The sequence below is a fragment of the Amphiprion ocellaris genome, chromosome 6, assembly GCF_022539595.1.
Source record: "Amphiprion ocellaris isolate individual 3 ecotype Okinawa chromosome 6, ASM2253959v1, whole genome shotgun sequence".
NCBI lineage: Eukaryota > Metazoa > Chordata > Actinopteri > Pomacentridae > Amphiprion > Amphiprion ocellaris.
This window is the reverse complement of record NC_072771.1, coordinates 29310936-29330527: the sequence shown is the minus strand read 5'-3', so window position 1 is coordinate 29330527 and position 19592 is coordinate 29310936. Positions and strand designations below refer to the sequence as shown.

General features: G+C 44.2%; 1 protein-coding gene across 2 annotated transcripts in view; it reads left to right on the top strand.

Annotated features, from left to right (window-relative positions):
• Positions 1 to 2740: 2740 nt before the first annotated feature.
• The window catches only part of ptch1 (patched 1), a 54041-nt gene continuing 37189 nt past the window's right edge, over positions 2741 to 19592 (top strand). Inside the window, exons 1-2 of one of the 2 annotated variants that reach the window (XM_023282452.3) lie at positions 2741 to 2895; positions 6194 to 6386. In XM_023282452.3, the coding sequence (XP_023138220.2) occupies positions 2893 to 2895; positions 6194 to 6386 (196 nt within the window). In that variant the 5' untranslated portion in view covers positions 2741 to 2892. Of the gene's footprint in view, positions 2896 to 4218; positions 4798 to 6193; positions 6387 to 19592 lie in introns of those variants that run through there. The other variant, XM_023282451.3, reaches the window with a different exon arrangement.

Here is a 19592-nt window from a genome sequence, read left to right as displayed (position 1 = left end):
CACTTCACTGAGTTGGCTTGAAATGTGAGTGGCTGCCTGATCGCGCTGCACCACTCCTCCACATCGTCTTATGATAGCTGGCAAACACAGCTGTCCCCACAGTTTCCATTCATGAGTACTCAACTAAGCCGAGTACAACTTTCTGATTTTGTAAGACTGTGCAACACTTTTTTTGTAACTTTGCATGGTTGGATACTGTTACTGTTCACTGTAGTAACAGAGAAACTAATGTCACAACACACTATCAAACTGGGAGACTAGAGTTCAAAGCTGATCAGAATTCCAGGCACTGGACACATATTCCTCCCTACATCAACCCTGACAACAAACTAGGCTACAAGGAGGCTTGGGTTTTGACATAAGGATACGAATGTGTTGGCACACTTGTGCTTTGAACTGTAATCCACCTGCAAATCATAAATAGACACATGCACTAAACAAGGGTTTTCCGCTTTTTCGCATGGCGTCCAGCCAGCGACCAGCCTTGAGGGATGTGAAGGGCCCTGCCAGGGGTCAAAGAAGGTGATTGGCTGATGAAGTCATTCCTGGATCAATGCCCAATTCCTCCAGCTCCTAAATGAATATTTCATCTCCTTTGCTCATTAAGAAATCCATGTGGCATGGAAGAGGACTGGATAAAAAGTAAATGATGACAGAAAGGCAAATGTCAATCACCAGAACCCCCAGAGACTCAAAACAACTACAGAGGAATTGAATTCTGTCAGTGAATATTACAGCTGTTTTTTAACCTGTGATGAGGAACTTAGCAACAGACTGAAAAGCATTGTTTTACTGCTGTCTAGTCTGTTTAACCTCTGACATGGCAGACAGTTCTTGCACCTATAACCACACCCTTTACAGATGTCATGGGGTTCTTCTATACACGTCTATATCACTGCAGCAAGACAAGAAGCTAGAATACTGAAAGTCAGGAAAAGCAAGACTTTTTGGTGGTCTTAATGCTATATCTTTCTTTGTGGCCCCATGAGTCCACTACTAAGGTCCAAGCGTTGAATCAAAAACACAATATGAGAGAAATTTAGCAATTTTTAGAGCTTTACGCGTAGTAGGCACTACGGAGAGTAAAATGCACAGTCAGTAGTAGTTTCCACATATTCCATCAAAGTCTATACAAATGTGTTTAAATATCAGCATTCAGAGTGTGTGGGATAGTAGGAATACAGAAGAAAATACCAAGTGTGTTACAACAGATCTACGTTGGGCTCATGTAACAACATCCACTGCAGACCAACAACAAGTTAATGATGTTTCTTGATGAATTATTTCACCATATTTCTCTCACAAAACTAAGGCAGTTACAAACATGCAAGGAAGCATCTGGAACTTTATATCTTGTTGCTTTTAAAAACAGTAACTTACAAGTCTGATTAGACTTGATGCCCGTCTTATTTACAAAACCAAACTATTGCTGCAATAACAAAATTAAATAAGCTGATCTGTAATGTGTTTCCCTCTTCCCAAAGTGAACAATTGGTCCATCTGATCCATATTAGCATATCACGGTAAATGAAAGAAAAAAAGGAAATATACTCATGTTTGGTCAAGGGTGTTTTGGCATCGTATGTGCATACGTATTTCATTAGTTCACACAGATGCTTGCAATATAATCTCCCAGAGCATTTTTACTGGCATATCTTTACGGCCTCCACACTACAGTATTCGAAGCTGAGGACCATTTTCCACAATGACCTGCGGCACTTTGATGGAGTCCTGCAGCGTTACTGTCATGACAACAGGCTGAACATGTCTAGCACAGATACGGTGCAGCAGTTATGACTCCTGCCTCCCATAAAGGCTCATTTCTCAAAGACAGACAGCCTGGTTCTTTTCAGGGGCATTAGGGGGCATTGTAGCCTAACTTTGTTCCCCCTTGGATGCTTTTTTCCCCCCACTCAAACACCACTCCAGGGATATCTGATGACGGTGAAGTGATGTTATTGTTGCAGTCCAGGTGGTGGTCTCCACTACACCCAGTCTTCATTCTGATTCCAAAGAAAATCTAAATGTTGATGGGATTGAATGGATAAAAAACCTTGGCATTTATCAAACATCTTCTGAGCTTTTCTGGAAGAATATTGTAAACAGGGTGGGGTCACTTCAAACAGGAATAATTTAGAGCAAATAAGAAAATACTCAATTTAGATTTACAACAATGACACTGAGACTGGCAATATAAGCAAAATATGTCTACTTTTTCATGGCAATAGAAGTCATTAGATTTTTAGAAGCTAACACAGAGTATTTAATCTGTGAACTGGATATGTGATTGAGCATGTGTGCGTGCATGCCTCCTGATATTTGCAGTATGCAATAGTGTGCACATGTAATATTGAAACATAGGCTGCTTCAGAGCTAATATGGAACCCTTACAAACAAAAATGTGTGTATTTCCGGGTCTGTGTGAGTATAAATGAATGCATGTAACACAAATATACTGTTTGAGGGAGTGCACCTGTACATGTACAGGTGTGTCTTCAACAACAAACCCAAAATTTGGGGAAGCATATAACTTGAATCTCTTTGTTTTCCCTTGAGTGCATGTCATTGCCTGAGACACGAGAAGCTGCCGTGCATGGAGTTGGTACAGTGTACAATTTTGGGGTTAATCACGTGACAGTGAAAGGGTCCTGCCTATGAAGCGAACATTGGACCACCCACGTGGCCAAAAAGGAACAGCCGTGTAATTGTGAGCGAACCTTTTCTGGCGCAGAACAAGATGACTGTGACCAAGACGGATTATGATGCATCCCTTTTCCTCCTCACAACACTAAATCAGCTCTTTTTGTCTTTATCATAACGGAGTCGTGTCGCTCTCCTCGGGGGGCGGATATCACGGATTTGTTCTCCAAGTTCTCCCCACCTGGACTGAAGATGGTAAGTTGCGCGGATGGCAGCCAGACGAGCCGCTGCTGAGCTCAGATGGTTCAGGTGTGAAGTGCATGCTGCTGATACATCAAGTGGCTGCACGGATTAATGACCATAAATTGCATGTTTTAGTTAATTGTGTGCTGTTTTTTCTTAAAAAACTTTTCATTTTAAAGATAAACACCAAGACAGGTTGGAAACGTGTAATCTAAGCATTGAAATCCTAGTTTGTGCGCTTATTTCCTCCGTTATTTGCCAACTTTACTCGTGTTCTGATATAATAAACTGAAGTACACTAACATAACTCAAGTCTGAATACATGCTTGGCAATCTGCCCTCTGCATTAAGCTACCTGGTAACACCTGCGTAAAAGGCCATCGTCAGATATTGATGCGGATCAGTGTTTAACTCCGAATGCGTAAAAAATGAGCTTTCAAGCATTTGTCTATGCAGCTGGATGTGGAATATAAAGTTACTGACTTTGATTTAGATATCTGTGTTACTGTAACACCAAAAAATAGGAGGGTGGATACTATAAAATAAAAATGATGAGTAAGTATTCCCATGCGTAATTGCGCATAAATCACAAATCTTTGGAACACTGTAATTTTTGAAGCCGCATTATTTTATCCAGGTATTTAAGAGTTTTGTCAAAATATATTATTTGTCAAAAATAATATGCTATCTTGAGAGTGAGGTGTGTTTGGATAAGAGCATAATGTTACAGTCGTGCTTGGTCCCCGAAGCCACAATATTAATTAATTTATTGTATCCTTACTATTTGTTATAATAAATGGCACAGGACTACATTTTTCAAACTCAAACACCAGCCTGTGTGCTTCAGTGGAGCTGACATGTAACGACACTATAGTCTACTGAAGGTCCTCCCCTTGAACCACTGTAATTTGAGGCTCAACTACCACCATCGTGGTGGTAGTAGAAAAAAACAAAGTTAAAAAACTTCACTTCTGGCATTCCTCGGCCACCTTCCGACGCACAGAGCGGCTACTTCGCCGCAGACTGCAGCTCCTCTCCCTGAAACGCTTCTTTCTAGCGACGGAACGCGGTGTGGAAACCCAAACGCACCGAGGGGTTCGGCTCTTAGCGAGCCTCCCCTGAAGTTGGAGATGCACGCATGAGGTCTGTCTGCCTGGGTGGTCTCTCTACTTTAGTGAGCTGTTGCTAAGCAGCTAATAATAGTCGTGTTTGCTGAGTAATTTTTGCCCTTCTGGAACCAATCAGATGCGAGAAAATCCTGCGATCTGACAGCCCCAGAGGCGGGATCTCGAGTCTTTTTTTTCTCCTTTCACCCCTCCTCCTTCTCTGCCTCCAAATGGAGAGAGGTCTTTTTCTCCTCTTCTATTGAATCTCAGAGTTGGCCGTGACGCGCGGCCCAGGGGAAGACCACATAGATCTCACCAGAATGCTACGACCATCGAGGTTTCTTACCCGACGACTTGTGTATGGGAATCACTTTGCACGCCTCGCTTTTTGAGAGAAACTTATCTTTTTTTAAGAGACACGGTGAAATGCGGTGAAAGCGGCGGAGACCTCCGGATCACGAAATGTTGGGATGGAAGGCGCAGACTTTGACTCGCCGTCTCCAACAGGAGTATGAAGTCCTACTTCACGGGTGTGAGATCTCCGAGAGTGAAACTCTGTTGCCTTGGGATATCGCTACACGCTTTCGGGGAAACACTATAAAGTGGAAAACGGTAACCATCTCGCAGTCCCCGCAACATGGCCTCGGCTGCTAATGCGCCCTCCGAGCAGGAAAACAGAGACCCCGATCGGCCGAGGATAACGCGGAGGAACAGGGGGGACTATACCCGCAGCACACCGCTGGATTTGGAGTATTTGCAGCGGCCGAGCTACTGCGATGCGGGCTTTGCTTTGGAGCAAATCACAGAGGTGCTTATTTCTCGCCTTAACCGGCATTGAGCTTTGTGGTCCTGCTTTCATTGTAGTCGCCGAGAAAAGTGGCCAAACTATGTCCAGTCGCTGCTAGGTAACGGGACAGGGCTGGGGCAGGGGGGACGCAAGGTTGTAGAGCGGTTTTCTGTTATTTCCTGCCATATTCACCAGCATCCAAGGCAGCCGGTGTGTGTTTTTGGGGATGTGAGGCAAGTTGTAGGTTCTTATTTCCCAACACAGCCACCCGATTGTTCCTTACGCATCTCCAAACTAACGGTCTGAGACAAAACATGCAGCTTCCATCCAGTCACCAAGCAGCTGAGGCTGTTTCATAACATCCAGCCGGATTTCTCCCTCAGAGGAAGCTTTGGTGTCTCGACTTGGAGGTTTGTGTGACAGTATCTAACCTTGTGTGACTCGCGTAAAAGTAGGAGGTTAAAAAAAAAAAAAAAAAAAAATCCATGTGGCTGCCCTCTTCCGTTCACAAACATTGAGTCCCCCTGTGATGGCTCCTCCACTCCCCACGCAGGCCGGAACACACAGGCTGTAGGACGGGGGAGTGTGTGTGGTGCTGGTGGTATTTGTGGCTTTTACCACATGCAACCTTTCAGGGTATTTAGTATCACAGGTGGATGTGTGCAGTGTGGGCCACTGTACTGACAAATTGCACTGCTCCCTGAATATATTGCTTTTTTTGTGGTATACGTTGTGCTTCGACAAGCTTTTAGGCTATTTTGTGCTGTGAAAATACCCAAAAGTGTCATCCAAACACACAGAGAAGACTCATCAAACACCCACCATGTGTGTAATTGTAGTTTGACAGTCATCTCCCTTTTTATTTATCTCCATCTGCTCTGGAGGTCCAGCTGCAAACCATATTTTGGAGCAAAACATGTCACTTTTTTTTCTTTTTTGGATCAGCTTCTTCATAACTCATCACTGTGAAATAACAGAGTTGAGCCAGACTGTGTCAGTGAAGGTATCTTTGCTTTGCGTGTATCATGCTAAGGTTACATTTTATACGTGTTACTGATATGACAGAACTGGCGGCTCTTGCTCTGGGGAGTCCTCAGTGGGTTTCCAGGCGGTCCCCGGCAGTGTGTTTTATTATTTTGATCGCAACTCTCGTGTCACTCAGATCCTTCATTACAGATATATTTGCAGCCTTGCAGGGAATCACAGTAGTCTCAGATGTGGTTTACTGGGTCACATAGGGGCCTGTAGTGTAAATACAGGAAGACTCTTTTACATGGGACCACCAGTGCTTGTCATTTCTCTGCATGCACAGCATTAAACCTTCTCTTTTGAACCCTACGGCCTCACCTGCCCAGGTAAGTGCAAGTGTTTTTGTGTTTTGACTGACAGTAATGTCACGACTCTTGTCTTATTGCAGGGGAAGGCGACTGGGAGGAAAGCACCTCTGTGGCTGAGAGCGAAGTTCCAGAGACTTTTATTTAGGCTGGGCTGTTACATACAAAAGAACTGCGGAAAGTTTTTGGTTGTGGGCCTCATGATTTTTGGAGCTTTTGCTGTGGGCTTAAGGGCAGCTAATTTGGAAACGGACGTGGAGAAACTCTGGGTGGAAGGTAAGACACTTTGATCTATTATTTCATGCAATGTCACTGTTTCTCTTGCATGTGCATGTGTTTGTATTGTCATGTTTAGAAGGTTGTGGGATGGCTTGCTGGTACTAAACAAGCTCTGGGGATTGTTTATTGTTTAGGTCCTGGCAAGTGGCCAAGAGAAACTTGAAAATAATTTTATATTTTCTAACGTACTCGCAGCTTCTCAGTTTCCCATTGAAATGCACCGAAAGACGTGCACGAGGTGACCGTAACTGCGCCCACGAATAAGGTTGTAATTAAGTTCATAAGCAGCTTTTGGGGTAGAGGAAATTTTTGTCAAAGCCGCCATTTTGTGAGAGTGTGTGAGTGTGTGTGTGTCTGCCTGCCCCCAGCAGTTGAAGGCTCAGAGACTGTGTGTGGTCCCGTTTTGGACAGCTCTCAACTTTCCAAAAAGATTTGTCTCCGGCTGCAGGGAAAAAGCGGAGTGAGGACAGGAACTCGTGTTTGTGGGGTGGATGGCCCACTTATATGTTTCTTTTCTTTTTTTTCCTTCTTATTTTTAGTTTTTTTTTTCAGAAACAACTTACCAAGAATGAACATTTAAAAGGAAGAAGGAGACTGCATATGGGTGGTGCTTGGGGGGGGGATAAGGGGAAGGGGCTGAGCTTTTTTCCTTCCCTTTGATCCACATTCCTGCACTTATGGCTGGAGTCGGCTGTAGGAGTCATGAATGGAGGAGCAGATTGTGCAGTTGAGGAATTGAATCGAGGGATTTTTTTTGGTCTTAGAAAGTGGAAGCAAAATCTTATTTACACATAGATTTGTTGAGATTGTGTTGCCTTGTGTGCTTTCTCCACTTTTTGACTCTCCAGATTAAAACTGGAAAAAAAAAAGTATAGTTGGTGAGATGAAGCTTTAAAGCAGACTGGTTCCCGTACAGATCAAACACCCCACCTCCTCACCGGGTTGGCTGTTCTCTCGTTGCGTGCTGCTGCAGGGGTCTGACAGACAGCGTGTTCTTCTAATCTGTGGCGCAGGCGCAGTTGGCAGCAGTTTAGGCAGAGGGGAGCCTCTTCAGCACAGGACTCATGATTGTGCTCAGAGGATCACACTGTTTTCACACCCTTTTCACATGCCAGACCACGGTCATGTACACCACAGCGAGGGCCACCAGAAGAAACTGAACAATACTAGAGACTCATCAAAGCATCCTTTGCTGCTATACTGTGGAAACTGATCAGAACAGAGAAGTAACTGCTGATTATTCATCACTGTTTATTAAATTAAGTAAGCAAACATTTGCTGAGATCAGTCTGCTTTTTGACGACGACCCATGTGGTTTTCCCCATTTCAGTTAATTTTAAACTGAATATTTTGGGGATTTTTAACAGAAAACTAAACAAGAAATTGAAGGACATCACTTTGGGCTTGGTAACTTTTAAACACATTTTTGTCAATATTTTCTCATCCTTCTAACACTACTGTCCTTCAAAAACCATTCGGAAAACTTACTATTTAGAAGATACTAAACATGTGAAAGGACAGTATGTAAGTGTATTAAATTGAGTTTTGAGGTGTTGATACCTTTTGGCACTTTGAAAAAACTTTTTGCCAACAATTTACTTTGCAACAAGAGCGTCTAACAGCTGCTTCATGAAGCAGCAAACTAGGAAACAGCCACATTTTAAGTCAATAGGTGGTAAATGTCTGGTACAGAAAAACATAGTTTGGATGGACTTTTGTTTAGTGAGAAGCAAAAATGGCCTGTTGCAGCTTGTCAAATGTGAGGATGTGTGGATTTCTCTGACTTTCCTCATTTTATAAACAGTTTTGTTGCGTTTGTCAAACTTAATATCAAATCAGTACAGACTCTGTGATTTGTATTTGTCACTATTCTGAGATGTTTTAAGTATCTACCTGCCCTAGTGTGCAGCTGACACAAATCCAGAATGTTACGTCAAATTTAGAATGTTCAAAATTCATCATTATAAACAGCCTTTTTTCACTCTTTTGTATTTCATGTTTAACCATGTGGTTTTGGCATTGACAGCAGAGACTAGTTTTATGGTGAACCTGGCTGACACTCGTGCAGTGTTTGTGACCTCTGCTAGACATCCACAGCTTGGCCTCATACAGGCTCACAGGGATACACAGAGACCTGCTCCTACACACACAGACACTGTCTAAGAGACAGGGCTGCGGTGGTTTCCTAGGTCCCGGTACGTGAGGGGTTCCAGATGTTGGTAGGGAGAGAGCTGTTTGTTTAGATTAGACTGCACAGCTGAGGGATAGATTAGTTCTGCCTGGACCGTGGAACGCTGTGTTGGGCCGTGCTGGGGGACTAGCCCATCGTCCGAGAGGAAAAAGAGGAGAGAGGAGGAGAGGACAGAGCGGCTGTTTATGTTTCATTTGGAACTGCCCTCCGCAGGCGACCCGTGGACGACCCTGCCTGGAAGCTGTGTGGCCTGCGCATGCACGCACACATACAATACAGCCGGCTCATATTAGATCTATCGGTTGCTGTAGGATTGGCCGGAGCTGCGTTTACGTTTTATGATCTCGTGTCGTGTCTCTCGTCACCTGCTTTCTGGTGGTGCCAAAAAGCAGCTGAGGTCTGCAGAGGACCACCATTAGCTCTGCACCAGAGCTGGCCAGTGTGTTTATTCTACATGCTGTCACGTGCCGCAGCTTTCGCAGGGATTGTCTCTTCTCACACAGTGCTCACTCAGCACTGTTTATAAATACTCAGACACAGGAAGTTCTGTTTATTAGACAAAGTGACAGAGACCAATTGGGAGCGAGACGCATGCTCGCACAAAGAGGCGATTGTGTCAAACCTCCGAGGATCTATGGGGGTTTGTACGTTGCTAACCAAACAGGGGATGATAATATTTTTTAAAGCTTCCCTTCCGAGAAACATAAAAGTGGCAGTGGCGTGTATTCAAGGCATCCTCACTGCAGACCAACTCTGTGTTTATATCCACTGTGGTGCTCAGAGGAAATGATTAGTTCAAACCGGAAGTTGTAGTATTGTGGCGTCCTATCTTGATCTCCCCAACACACAAATGTGGCTCGAGGCCCTCTCTGTGCTTCCCTCAATGTCCAAACTCATGCCTTTTGGCTTGTGTTTGACTTTAGATACATCCTTGGTTTCAAATTGCAGATGATTCTGGATGATCTTGTGGTGATTAAGTATAAGCCACATTCGGGGAGCAGGGACGTAGAAGAGAGGAATAAGACCCTTTTTCAGTTCCTCCTGGCTACAAATGGAAAACGGAGCCATCCCTTGGCATTCTAGCTTAAGGCAAACACAGGCCAAATTGTAAAGAAAATAGGAGCACTGCCTGCCCCTAATTAAAACAGTATCACATAAACATTGGCCTTCCTGTAGGACAGCCCCTCACGCTTTCACTTTGTTTCTGTGCTGAGAGTGAGGGGCTGCAGATTATGGGGCTGTGTTGATGGGGGAGAGAAGGTAAAAAAGGAGGAGAAGGTTTGGAAATGGGGCTTTTGAAGCTTTGAGCTCTGTGCGAGGGTTGAAGTTGAAACCGGGGCTGAAGCAGATGAGCTGGAGCTGTACTGTAATCTAGGCTGAGTTGCGGTTAGCCTGAAGATTTAGCCTACACTAAAGAGAGGACGGGGGCCTTGTGGCATTCGGAGGATGTACTTTGTTTTCATCGCACATGGACTTGGAGTTGAGCTCTGCAGAGATATGTAGGAGAGATTCGAGTTGAAATGAGTTTATGGTCCCCAGATTTATGGCCTGAACCGGGGCATGGGGGGTTATGGTTGTAGTCTCAAGGCTACAGACTTGGTCCCGGAGCGCTTTGCTTCGAGGTGAGGGAGGGGCATAAGTGTAGAGGCCAGGGGCCACAGGGGTAGACCCCTGAGACCCTGAGGTCATCTCTTAGAGGCCCCCGCTATTTAAAACCTCACCTGATACTCACCCTGTGGCCTGGGTGCAGAGTGAGGACTCACAGCATCGAGGAGTGGGGTGGAAGGGGGTGACGGTAGGGGGAGGACGTGGTAGAAATGCAGCAGAAGTCGCAGCTGTCACCAGCCACCGTTTGTGTCCAGTGTATGTCTATGCGTGTGCATTTATGGACTCTATGACTGCATCCCATGAGCCAGATGTTGCCTACAGAGAATGCATTGTTTTCTGATTGTTTCAGTATTTCATTTTATGGATTTTTGGTTAACCTTTTGACATCTGTTCTCCAGCAGAGGGCAGTGAATCTGAGGTATATTTTGATTTAATCCCTGAATTACTGTATAACAACTTGTTTGTCATTATTTCTGCTTTGATGCTATAAAACATGAGTGACATGGGAAAAAAAGATGCACATTTAAAGTCATTCTCCAGAGTTTTCAATATTCAGTGTCCTACAGAACAGTGTTTCTTGTTTTTGCCTGCAGCATATTTCTGAATCAATATGGTAACAGTTAAAATGATGCCAAATTTATGTATTTATGTTTGTGCATCTCGAGTCTGATTTAAGGTCTCAGAATCCACTCTGATAGGACCAAATGTTTTTTTGTTGTTTTTTTTTAAAGCAGCTCCCTCACCGTCTAGCATGTCTGTTTTGTATCTAGTGTGATTAAGAGCTGAGTTGACAGAGTCGGTGGTTGTTTTGTTGTTTTGCTGGTAATGGCAGTGGAGAAGCGAGCAGTATAATGTTGAGTGCATGCGGAAGAAGTCTTGACATCCTTTCTTGTGGACGAAGATGAGGAGGAGGAGGAAGAGGAGGAGGAGTGCCCTGAATGTGGCGTCTCCACTGAGAAGATTGTGGTTTGCATGATTGAATTATTCGGCTTTTGATGTGTATGGGAGCACTGATACATGCATGGACGCATGTGTACACACACACGCACGCACGCACGCACGCACGCACGCACGCACGCACGCACGCACGCACGCACGCACGCACGCACGCACGCACAGTTTTTCGTATGAAGAGAGGCTTTGGAGTCTTGGTTCTGTGAATGAGTAGGTGGTTGACCAGGGATGGCATGGCAGGCTATGTTTTTTTTCTTTTTGCTATTTTCCCCTCTTTATCCATCTGTTTTCCTCTGTTGGCCCTCTTTTTCTCTTTTTTATTCTGTCTTTCAATCTGTCCCTCACACTTTATCTTCAGCAGCTTTCATTCAGCAGCCGCAAGCAATCAAACACACAAACTCACCCACACCCAATGTTTTTTCCTAGTTAGCACAGAACACGCTCACAAGGAGTCATCTCTCTTCTCTGTCTTCGTGTGTTTCGCTCTCTCGCACACATGCACGCTCGCTGCAAACTGGACTCAATTAAGTTTGTGTTCATCAGTTCACTACAAACAGGATTAAACCTCTGTATAAGGAATAACATTCCAGCAGTGTTGTGTTAAACTTTACGAGTTGATGAAAAGTGCAGGCGAGCTGGTGAGGGATTTAGTGTGGGGAAACATTGCGCCTTTGGTACTGTACACAGACTTACAGCGCTGTTTTCTCAAGCTCGCTCTCCAGCATTTGAAAACAGCTTTGTGTATATTAGGCCTACCTGGCGAAAGTAAATATGAAATAAAATTTTAAAAAGTTGCTCATTGACTACATCCCTGTGCGTCCCTGTGTGTGCGCGCGCTGCTCCCATTCACAAACAACATCCTGAGATGCCTCCAAGCTCTCTGTTTACATTTTGCATTCTTTCAGGCGCTCTTATTCAAAAACCAGAGCCCTGCGAATGACCGACCACAGGAGACTGTGGAGAGAATTACCCTCCCCCCCGCTTCTACCTCCTCCCCCCCCCCTCTCTTCTCTATCCCTCTCTTTTCCTCTCTGCCAGAAAGGTCCTTCTCTATACCTCCCCCTCTCCTGCCTCCCCCACCACCACCACCACCACTACTCCCCCGTCCCTGGCTGGAGAGAGTGGCCTCAGAATGCCAGATGTATTACAGAGTGAGCCACGGCAATGTAAACACTCAGCCCTGCCATGAGAGCAGGGTGGTCTGGCCTCCCTCCTTCCCTTTCCCTCCTCTCCCCTCCCATCCCTCCCTCTTCCCCTCTCCTCTCTTCCCTCCCTCGCAGCGCTGACTGCCAGAAGGGTGGAGAAAGTACAAAACAGCAGAGGCAGAGTGTGTGTGTGTATGTATGTATGTGTGTGTTGGAAGGGGAGACAGAGTGAGGGGAAGAAGCAGGAGTATAGTAGCAGTAGTGTGTTTGTGTTTTGGCTGCGGTGCCTACCGTACACTAGGAGAGAGATTGGGGTGTGGATTGATGCTTCTCAGACTGCAGAGCGGAGAAATTTTCTTGCAAACATTGTGTGTGTGTCTGTGTGTCTTTGGAATTTTTTCATCCCCTCTGGCACACCGCATTTACATACGTAGCCGTATAGTTCATTGCAATTCCTGCCGCGCATCGTCATAGAATCTGGCAGCGATAGCAATTACGCAAGTACCACATATGCACACGCGAGGCATAAAGATACCGAGATAACATTTCCTCTCTCAGATGATTGAGAGGTTTGGAGCTCCAGATTGAGTCGGTATGCGTCAGAGGGAAATAGTCTCTTGTCCTGAGACCTCCCTGCAAGTCTGACGGAAACATTAGGACATCGAGGCCGCTGGTGACCCAACACAACAGGCTGGGTGTTATTATGTGCAGCAAGGCTTGATGGGAGCCATTTTTTTTCTTGCATTGTTGCCTAGTTTTCTGTTTAAATATTAACATCCAACTTTCTCAAGTGAGAGAAGTAGCTGTTTGCACACCCTGTCCTATATTTAAATGCAGGATAGCAAACTAAGTATAGGGGAAAAACTTCAAACATTATTAAACTGCAAAAAATTAAGTTTCGCTTTCATTTTCCTGGCCCACAATGAGTGCAAAAGTACATTCAGGTTCACTTACTGTGTTTGTTAAGGTGGGTATTTCTGTTTGTACTCAGGCATCATAGATTCATTTAATGCATATTTTATTTCTGACAATGGACTGTGTATTTCAAAAATGGATGCTCCAAGTGACAAACTCAGATAATAATCACCCAACTCTGTACTTCCCCTTAACTCCTTGGAGGTTTTATAATCTTAACTCATTGTTTTACATTTTTCAAACTGCAGCCTTGCTCTTTTGGCTGATTCCCACTGTTTGCATTATAAAACAGTCTAGCACCAAACAGGAGACAGAGAAAATTAGCGAAAAGCTGTTGAACAGTCTTACGTCTATCTGTCAGTAGTTGGTAGACATTAAAACAGAGCTAATAGGAGAAAATTGGACTTAAATCATGTCCAAACTGGCTATAGTACAAAAATAGCTTTGTAATTCATGCAAGTCTGTTGAACTTGGCTCTACTTTTGCCACAGTGTAATGTAGCATCATCTGGCAATCATATACATGTAAATGCACATTCCTACTTTGTAACCACCATCTATACGACCCAACCACTGCTGTAATAAAACAGTTGCTGCCTCGATTACCCATCATTGTCCACTATCATAAGCCATTGTGCTGAATGCTGGGGTCTGAGAAGCTTTAAAGCTAAAAATGTGACCCAAACTGGACTTCCTGGATCATATTTCATGTCCCACCAGTATCTAAAGGAGCACAGCCCCTTAGCTGTTTAATGCCAGGGGCTAATTTCAGTCTGAATGCCTTCAAGTCAGGAAGAAAGAAATGCAATCCTGAAGGCACTGTTTGCTAACATGCTAATCTTAATAATTTGAAAAAGCCTTAATGTGTTAATGTTGTGTTTAAAGTTGATAGCACTGACCTAAAGTGGCCAGGAAAGTTCACACTCTTCAAAAGAAAACAAAATAGAAAGATTTGGTTTGGGTCCAATTCTTGCGCATTGTTTTGGCACAGATATTGATAACAAATAATGGCTGATAAGGTAACCATGGAAGTTTCATGCATGAATGAAGCACCTGAGAAAAATAAAGTCAGATTTCTTGGGGCTTCTCTCTCTCCTCCATTCACACTCTGCCTGTTTCTGTCTGCGTCTTCTTTTTCACACTTGGAATGTGTGATTTTGGGATACCTGGAATCACGGGTCATCTTTACAGGAAATGACAAGGAGATGGCTGGTTGAGATTGGCTGTTCAGTCTCATGTCACGGTCTATTATGGCTGGGCTGTGGGCCAATCACAAGGCTGTAAATGCAGCAGGGAGAGAAGGCTCACCTGGCTTGAATTTGACAGGCACTGACAGGAGAAACAGGATGAGATTTTCCACTTTTTTTATCCTCGGCAATGTTTTAGATGACGTAACAGTTGTTGCAAGATTTTTCAGTTTATTATTTAATGTTTACTATTTTACTTCACCAAAATGTACACTATATCTGCAGATTTTACACCTTTCAAATCCCTCGAAGTGACAGTAGCATCAAATCTCATGTGTCTACTTGCTTCCATTAATACATCATATTTAATTGAACCGCAACTGCTGAACAAATGCGTGCACATGCTACAAACACAGACTTTCTGTCAGCGTTTTCTTCCCCAACTACTCTTTCCATTGCTCTGTGAATCCATTGGCATTGAATAGGATTTTTTTTTTTTTTCAGAGTGGACATTGGGGGGTTGGTAGGGGAGAGAGGGACCTGAATGAAGGCAGCAACGTGGAAGAATCTGCCCATTGAGGAGTGTGTGAATGTACACCTCGGGCCCAGGGGAAGCTGCATTGGGAGCCAGCCGACTGCTAAATACACCCATTTTAGGGATTGCAGGGGCCAGACAGGTGATTAGCATAATCAGGGGCGAGGGGAGCCATACATATGGTAATGCTGTAGTTGGCGGGTGAGGGTTGGTGGTATGGGTGGGGATTCGGGGGGGGGGGGGCAGTGGTTGGCAGCTGGGGTGTCACATTTGTGTCAGGGGTCGGGGTGCTGGAGGCGGTGTGTTCGCCTGCATGAGGAGACACTCGGCCACAGCTGCACGTCACCGCACTTCCACTCTCTGTTTGTATCATTTCTTTCTTTTTACTTTCTATCATCCTCTTATTTTTCCCCTTCTTCTTTCATAGTCACCCACTCTCTACCTTGCTTATTTTACCCTCCCTCTGTGTGGCAGCCCCCTCCTCTTTGAAAGCTGACAGGAGAGAGGGAAAAAGAGTTCGAGGGGGAGTGCAAGAGAGTGAAGGGGAGGGGGGGGTGCTCGCCATGGGTCAGATAGGGTCTCGGCTCTCAGTAAGGCCTTTCATCACACATTTGTGGCTGTGTGCACACCTGCATTGCAGAGCCCACATTCAAAACTAGTTTTAATGTTGTGTATGCGATGGGTATTGCAGCTCAGGCTCTTTCTGCCACTGCAAAGGCATAAAAATATGAGTTCAAGTCACGTTTAACATCATGAGGGACAGCAGAAGTTTTAAAATTCACTGTAAAATTTTTTAAAGAGAGGAAAAAGGTGGAATCCAGTTATGCCTGCGCAAGGAGAGGGGTAGCAATGCAGTGCACTCAATGCAAATGACCAAACTTTAAAATGAAAAAATGTAAGACCATTTTTTTTCAGTGCTATGGAAGCATTTTGCAGATTTCATAGAGGAAGAAAAGAATAGTAGATGTAGATGGTGGAGGTTGTTCTACTAATGCAGTCCAGAAGATAGTAAAAGCTTAAGATATTGCTCTGATCCCAGAAAAGTTGCTCAGTTTTCAAGACTTACAACAAATTGAGCTGATTATTTCTTTCAAATGTTATTTTACAGACAACAAGGGCACACAGAACATACCTGTTGGGATCATAGTTTGGAGTGATACACAGATCTCACCTTAATATTATAGTAAGTTGCCAGTTTACCAAGTCACCATGTCTTATAGCAGAGATTTGTTGGAGTTTTCAGTGTGTCTGCCATGATATAGCGGCAATAACAGGAAGCAGCAGATGATATCTAAGCAGGGGTGAGTCCGAGAAACCAAGATCAAGTGAGGGACAGACGCAGTGGCAGCAGATGGTACAAAGAAGAAGCAGACCAACAGTGGAGGAAGGGAACAGGTGGGTTCTTCTCACTGATCAAAGCTCTGTCATTGGATTGGCAGTAGCAGCTGAGGAGGAGACAAACAGGAAGGAGGAGGATAGAGAAGGTAGTGATGTGAGGTTAGTGTGGGAAAGTTTACCTGAACAGGGAGAAAGCAAAGTTAAATGAGAGAGTGATGCAAGTAGACTGTGCAGTAACACAAATGCATCTTTGAGATACGATTTGTACATTTTTGTTTTCTTTCCAAGGCTCTTGAATAACTTGGAAATCAGTTTAACCTAGTGTAATCAGCTTTGTCTTCAGATTTTAATATCCTGTGTATGCTGCCAGTATTGTCATAAATAGGTATATATAGGTGGGGCTTTACTGTGGAAAACCCTTCCTAAAAGACTGAGCGATCCCAAATCAAAGATAAAATGATGTAACTTTACTTATAATTAAGAGGAGGTGCTATCTCATGCTTTCTGTACATTTTTCTTGTATTGCTAAAGCTCTCCAACATCAGCCTTAACCATATATGTGAAGCCCACTTATTCTTTATATGCAGATAATAGTCCATCTTAATTATTACCTTGCTGGAAAACACCTCATGCGGTAGGTGTCAATTCCCATGTTTAAAACATGTTTTGCATACAAAAAAACATTTTCTCTCTAAGTACATTTCCCCGCTTGTATTTCCACATTTGACTCTCTTGAAGTAGCTTTTAAAGTAGCTTTCTTAACGCACATGTTATTTGAGTTTGTAGGGTGGCAGTACAGGGGGCTCAGGGTATGGGAGGTCGCTGTAGACGTGGTAGCGGAGAGATGACCTGGTTTTGGGGGGCTTCCTCCTCACTACAGGGGGTCCCTGCTGAGATGAGGCCTAATCCAGCTAATCCTTTCTCTGCGCGCACACACACACACACACACACACACACACACACACACACAAAAAGATGTGTTTAACCCCATGCCTATACATACAGTATATTCATATATGCATGCACGATATCCTGCACAATCTTACATTAGGATCAGGTGTTATATAATATGTAGAGGGGCTTCAAATGGATTCTAGAAACATTATTTTCACTGTTTGCGTGCAGATATGTCTAGCTAAAGATGCATTGTCGGTCCTGTTTCTCTGCTAGTGCTGTGTTTGCTTTAATACCAGCATTACTCACACAGGAGTTACAGGAGTTGTTTGCTACTGCTGCTGGTGGTGCATGTTTTTCCTTGAAAGTGCGGGTCGCTTCCGTTGTCAGACATAAGAGATGTGCAGGGGGTGGGGCCACGCTGTTGTGTGTTGCATGGAAAAGAGAGAAAGTTGGGGGGGGGGGGGCTGGCTTTGACAGAGGGGGCCGGGCTGATTGCCACCATGATCTGGCCAATCACAGAGTAGAGCTGAATAGAGCAAAGAGAGAGAAAATGAGAGTATAAAGAGGAGGGGGAGTTCAGAGCTGAAAAGGGGAAGGGGGTGATGTCAGTTCCTTAGAAACCTACTCTCTCTCCTTTTCGTGCCCGCTGCCCCCCATTCCTCTACTTTGAGAATAGGGGGGACCAGGGGTTAATGTTATGCAACATGTTGAATACCCACACTGAGGGCTGCACTACAGTGACATACATAGGCCTCTTCTCCTCTTTTCTCTCCTCTTCTCTTCTTCATATTTTGGATTTTACTCATTCATCCATCATTCGCAGCGCTTACACAAACTACACAAATACACAGGTGCACAGCGTACGTTAACTCCTCATTGAAAGCAAGGACATTCCTAATGTGATCAGTGGGAAAAAATGATTTAGTGCTGCAATTAACACCCATCTGTTTATTATTTTCTTGAATAACTGATCAGTTGTTTGATTTATAGTAGTAATCCATTTCTATCACATGTTCCCAGAGCCTAATTTAATTATCGCAGAAGACTAAGAAACGGCAAACATCCACATTTAAAAAGCTGGAACTGGTAAAGTCTTGTTGCTGATTGAAAGTAATTGATAAACTGATTAGCATTTCAGATCTAAACTGGTTAAAGACTTTAATTATTGACAAGTTTGATTATTGATGTTGTTTGAAAAATGCCACAAAATTGCAGTTACAGCACTACAAATGTGAAATTTTCTGTTTTTTTCACTACAAATGAAATGTTTTTAGTGAGTTTTGGATGTTTGTCTGAGCAGTTGAGCACATTTAAGGCCTAACTTTGGCCTCACATGGACATTATTGAATAACCAGCGGAATAACAGTGAATGTGCCAAGAGAGGAGATGGTGATGCAGAAAGGATCGAATAAGGAAGAGAGAGCAAGCAAGCGAGTGAGTGAGAAATTGAGCTGGTATGGGAAGTATTCAAAAGTCGGTGACACTTTGTTTTGGTCACAGCAGCTGAAGCTGGAGCGGGACGCCTTCAACATATCAACACATGCTCGGGTCAACCAGTTTTCTTAGGAGAGCGAATATGGGAATATGTGTCATTGAAGAAACACAGCTGTGTGTACACACACACACTCACACACACACATGCTTGCACATATGCAAAAGTGTGTGCACACACACATTTTCTTGGTCCAGCTGGGGTGTTAATTTCACCCCAAGGTTGTGTGAGTGTTGACCCCAAAACTTTGTAACCTCGTGAAGTGTGGAATTCTCTAAGCCTGAGGCTGTAATGTGCTGTTTCCTGTAGAGAGAGAGTACATTCCTTTGACTTGTCCCATTCCTCGCTGCTTGCTGTAAACTCAAGGTCTTTGGGTGGCAGTCCACAGCTTGGAAAGTGTTCAGAACAGACAGTGAGTTCTTTCTAAGCACGGCCCTCCCATCTTTCTTCAGTCAGACCTTTCTTCATCTCTTCATGCATGTAGAAACACACTGGAAATGCCTCATTTCTTTGTACCTGTGTTCCGATTCTTCCTCTCGGCAGTTAAACCGAGCCTCGGGCTAGCTTTGCCTTTGAGCGTTGAGTGTATCAGACAAGTCGACTTGTTAGTGCACTGTCAGTGTGCGTCGGGTCTTAATCAGTTCCATGCGTGCTCCTTTGAAAGGAGGGCTGGGGTAACGTAGCTGTGTAGCTGGCCTAGCAGTGGAAAGCATGTCGCTCCAGTTAGCCTAGGCCTGCTATTAATGATGAGTATTATAAACATGCCTTCAGACAGGATCAGATGGGAATGCTGTTTGGGTCCAGAAAAAAAGAAATCAAGTGTGTTTTCCTAATGCCCCAAGACATGGCCCCCTCCCTTGCTGTTCCATTGGTCTGACTGGGTGGTCCACCCCAGCAGAACAGGCATGCTTATGTTCTACTTTAATGCCATTACAATGGACT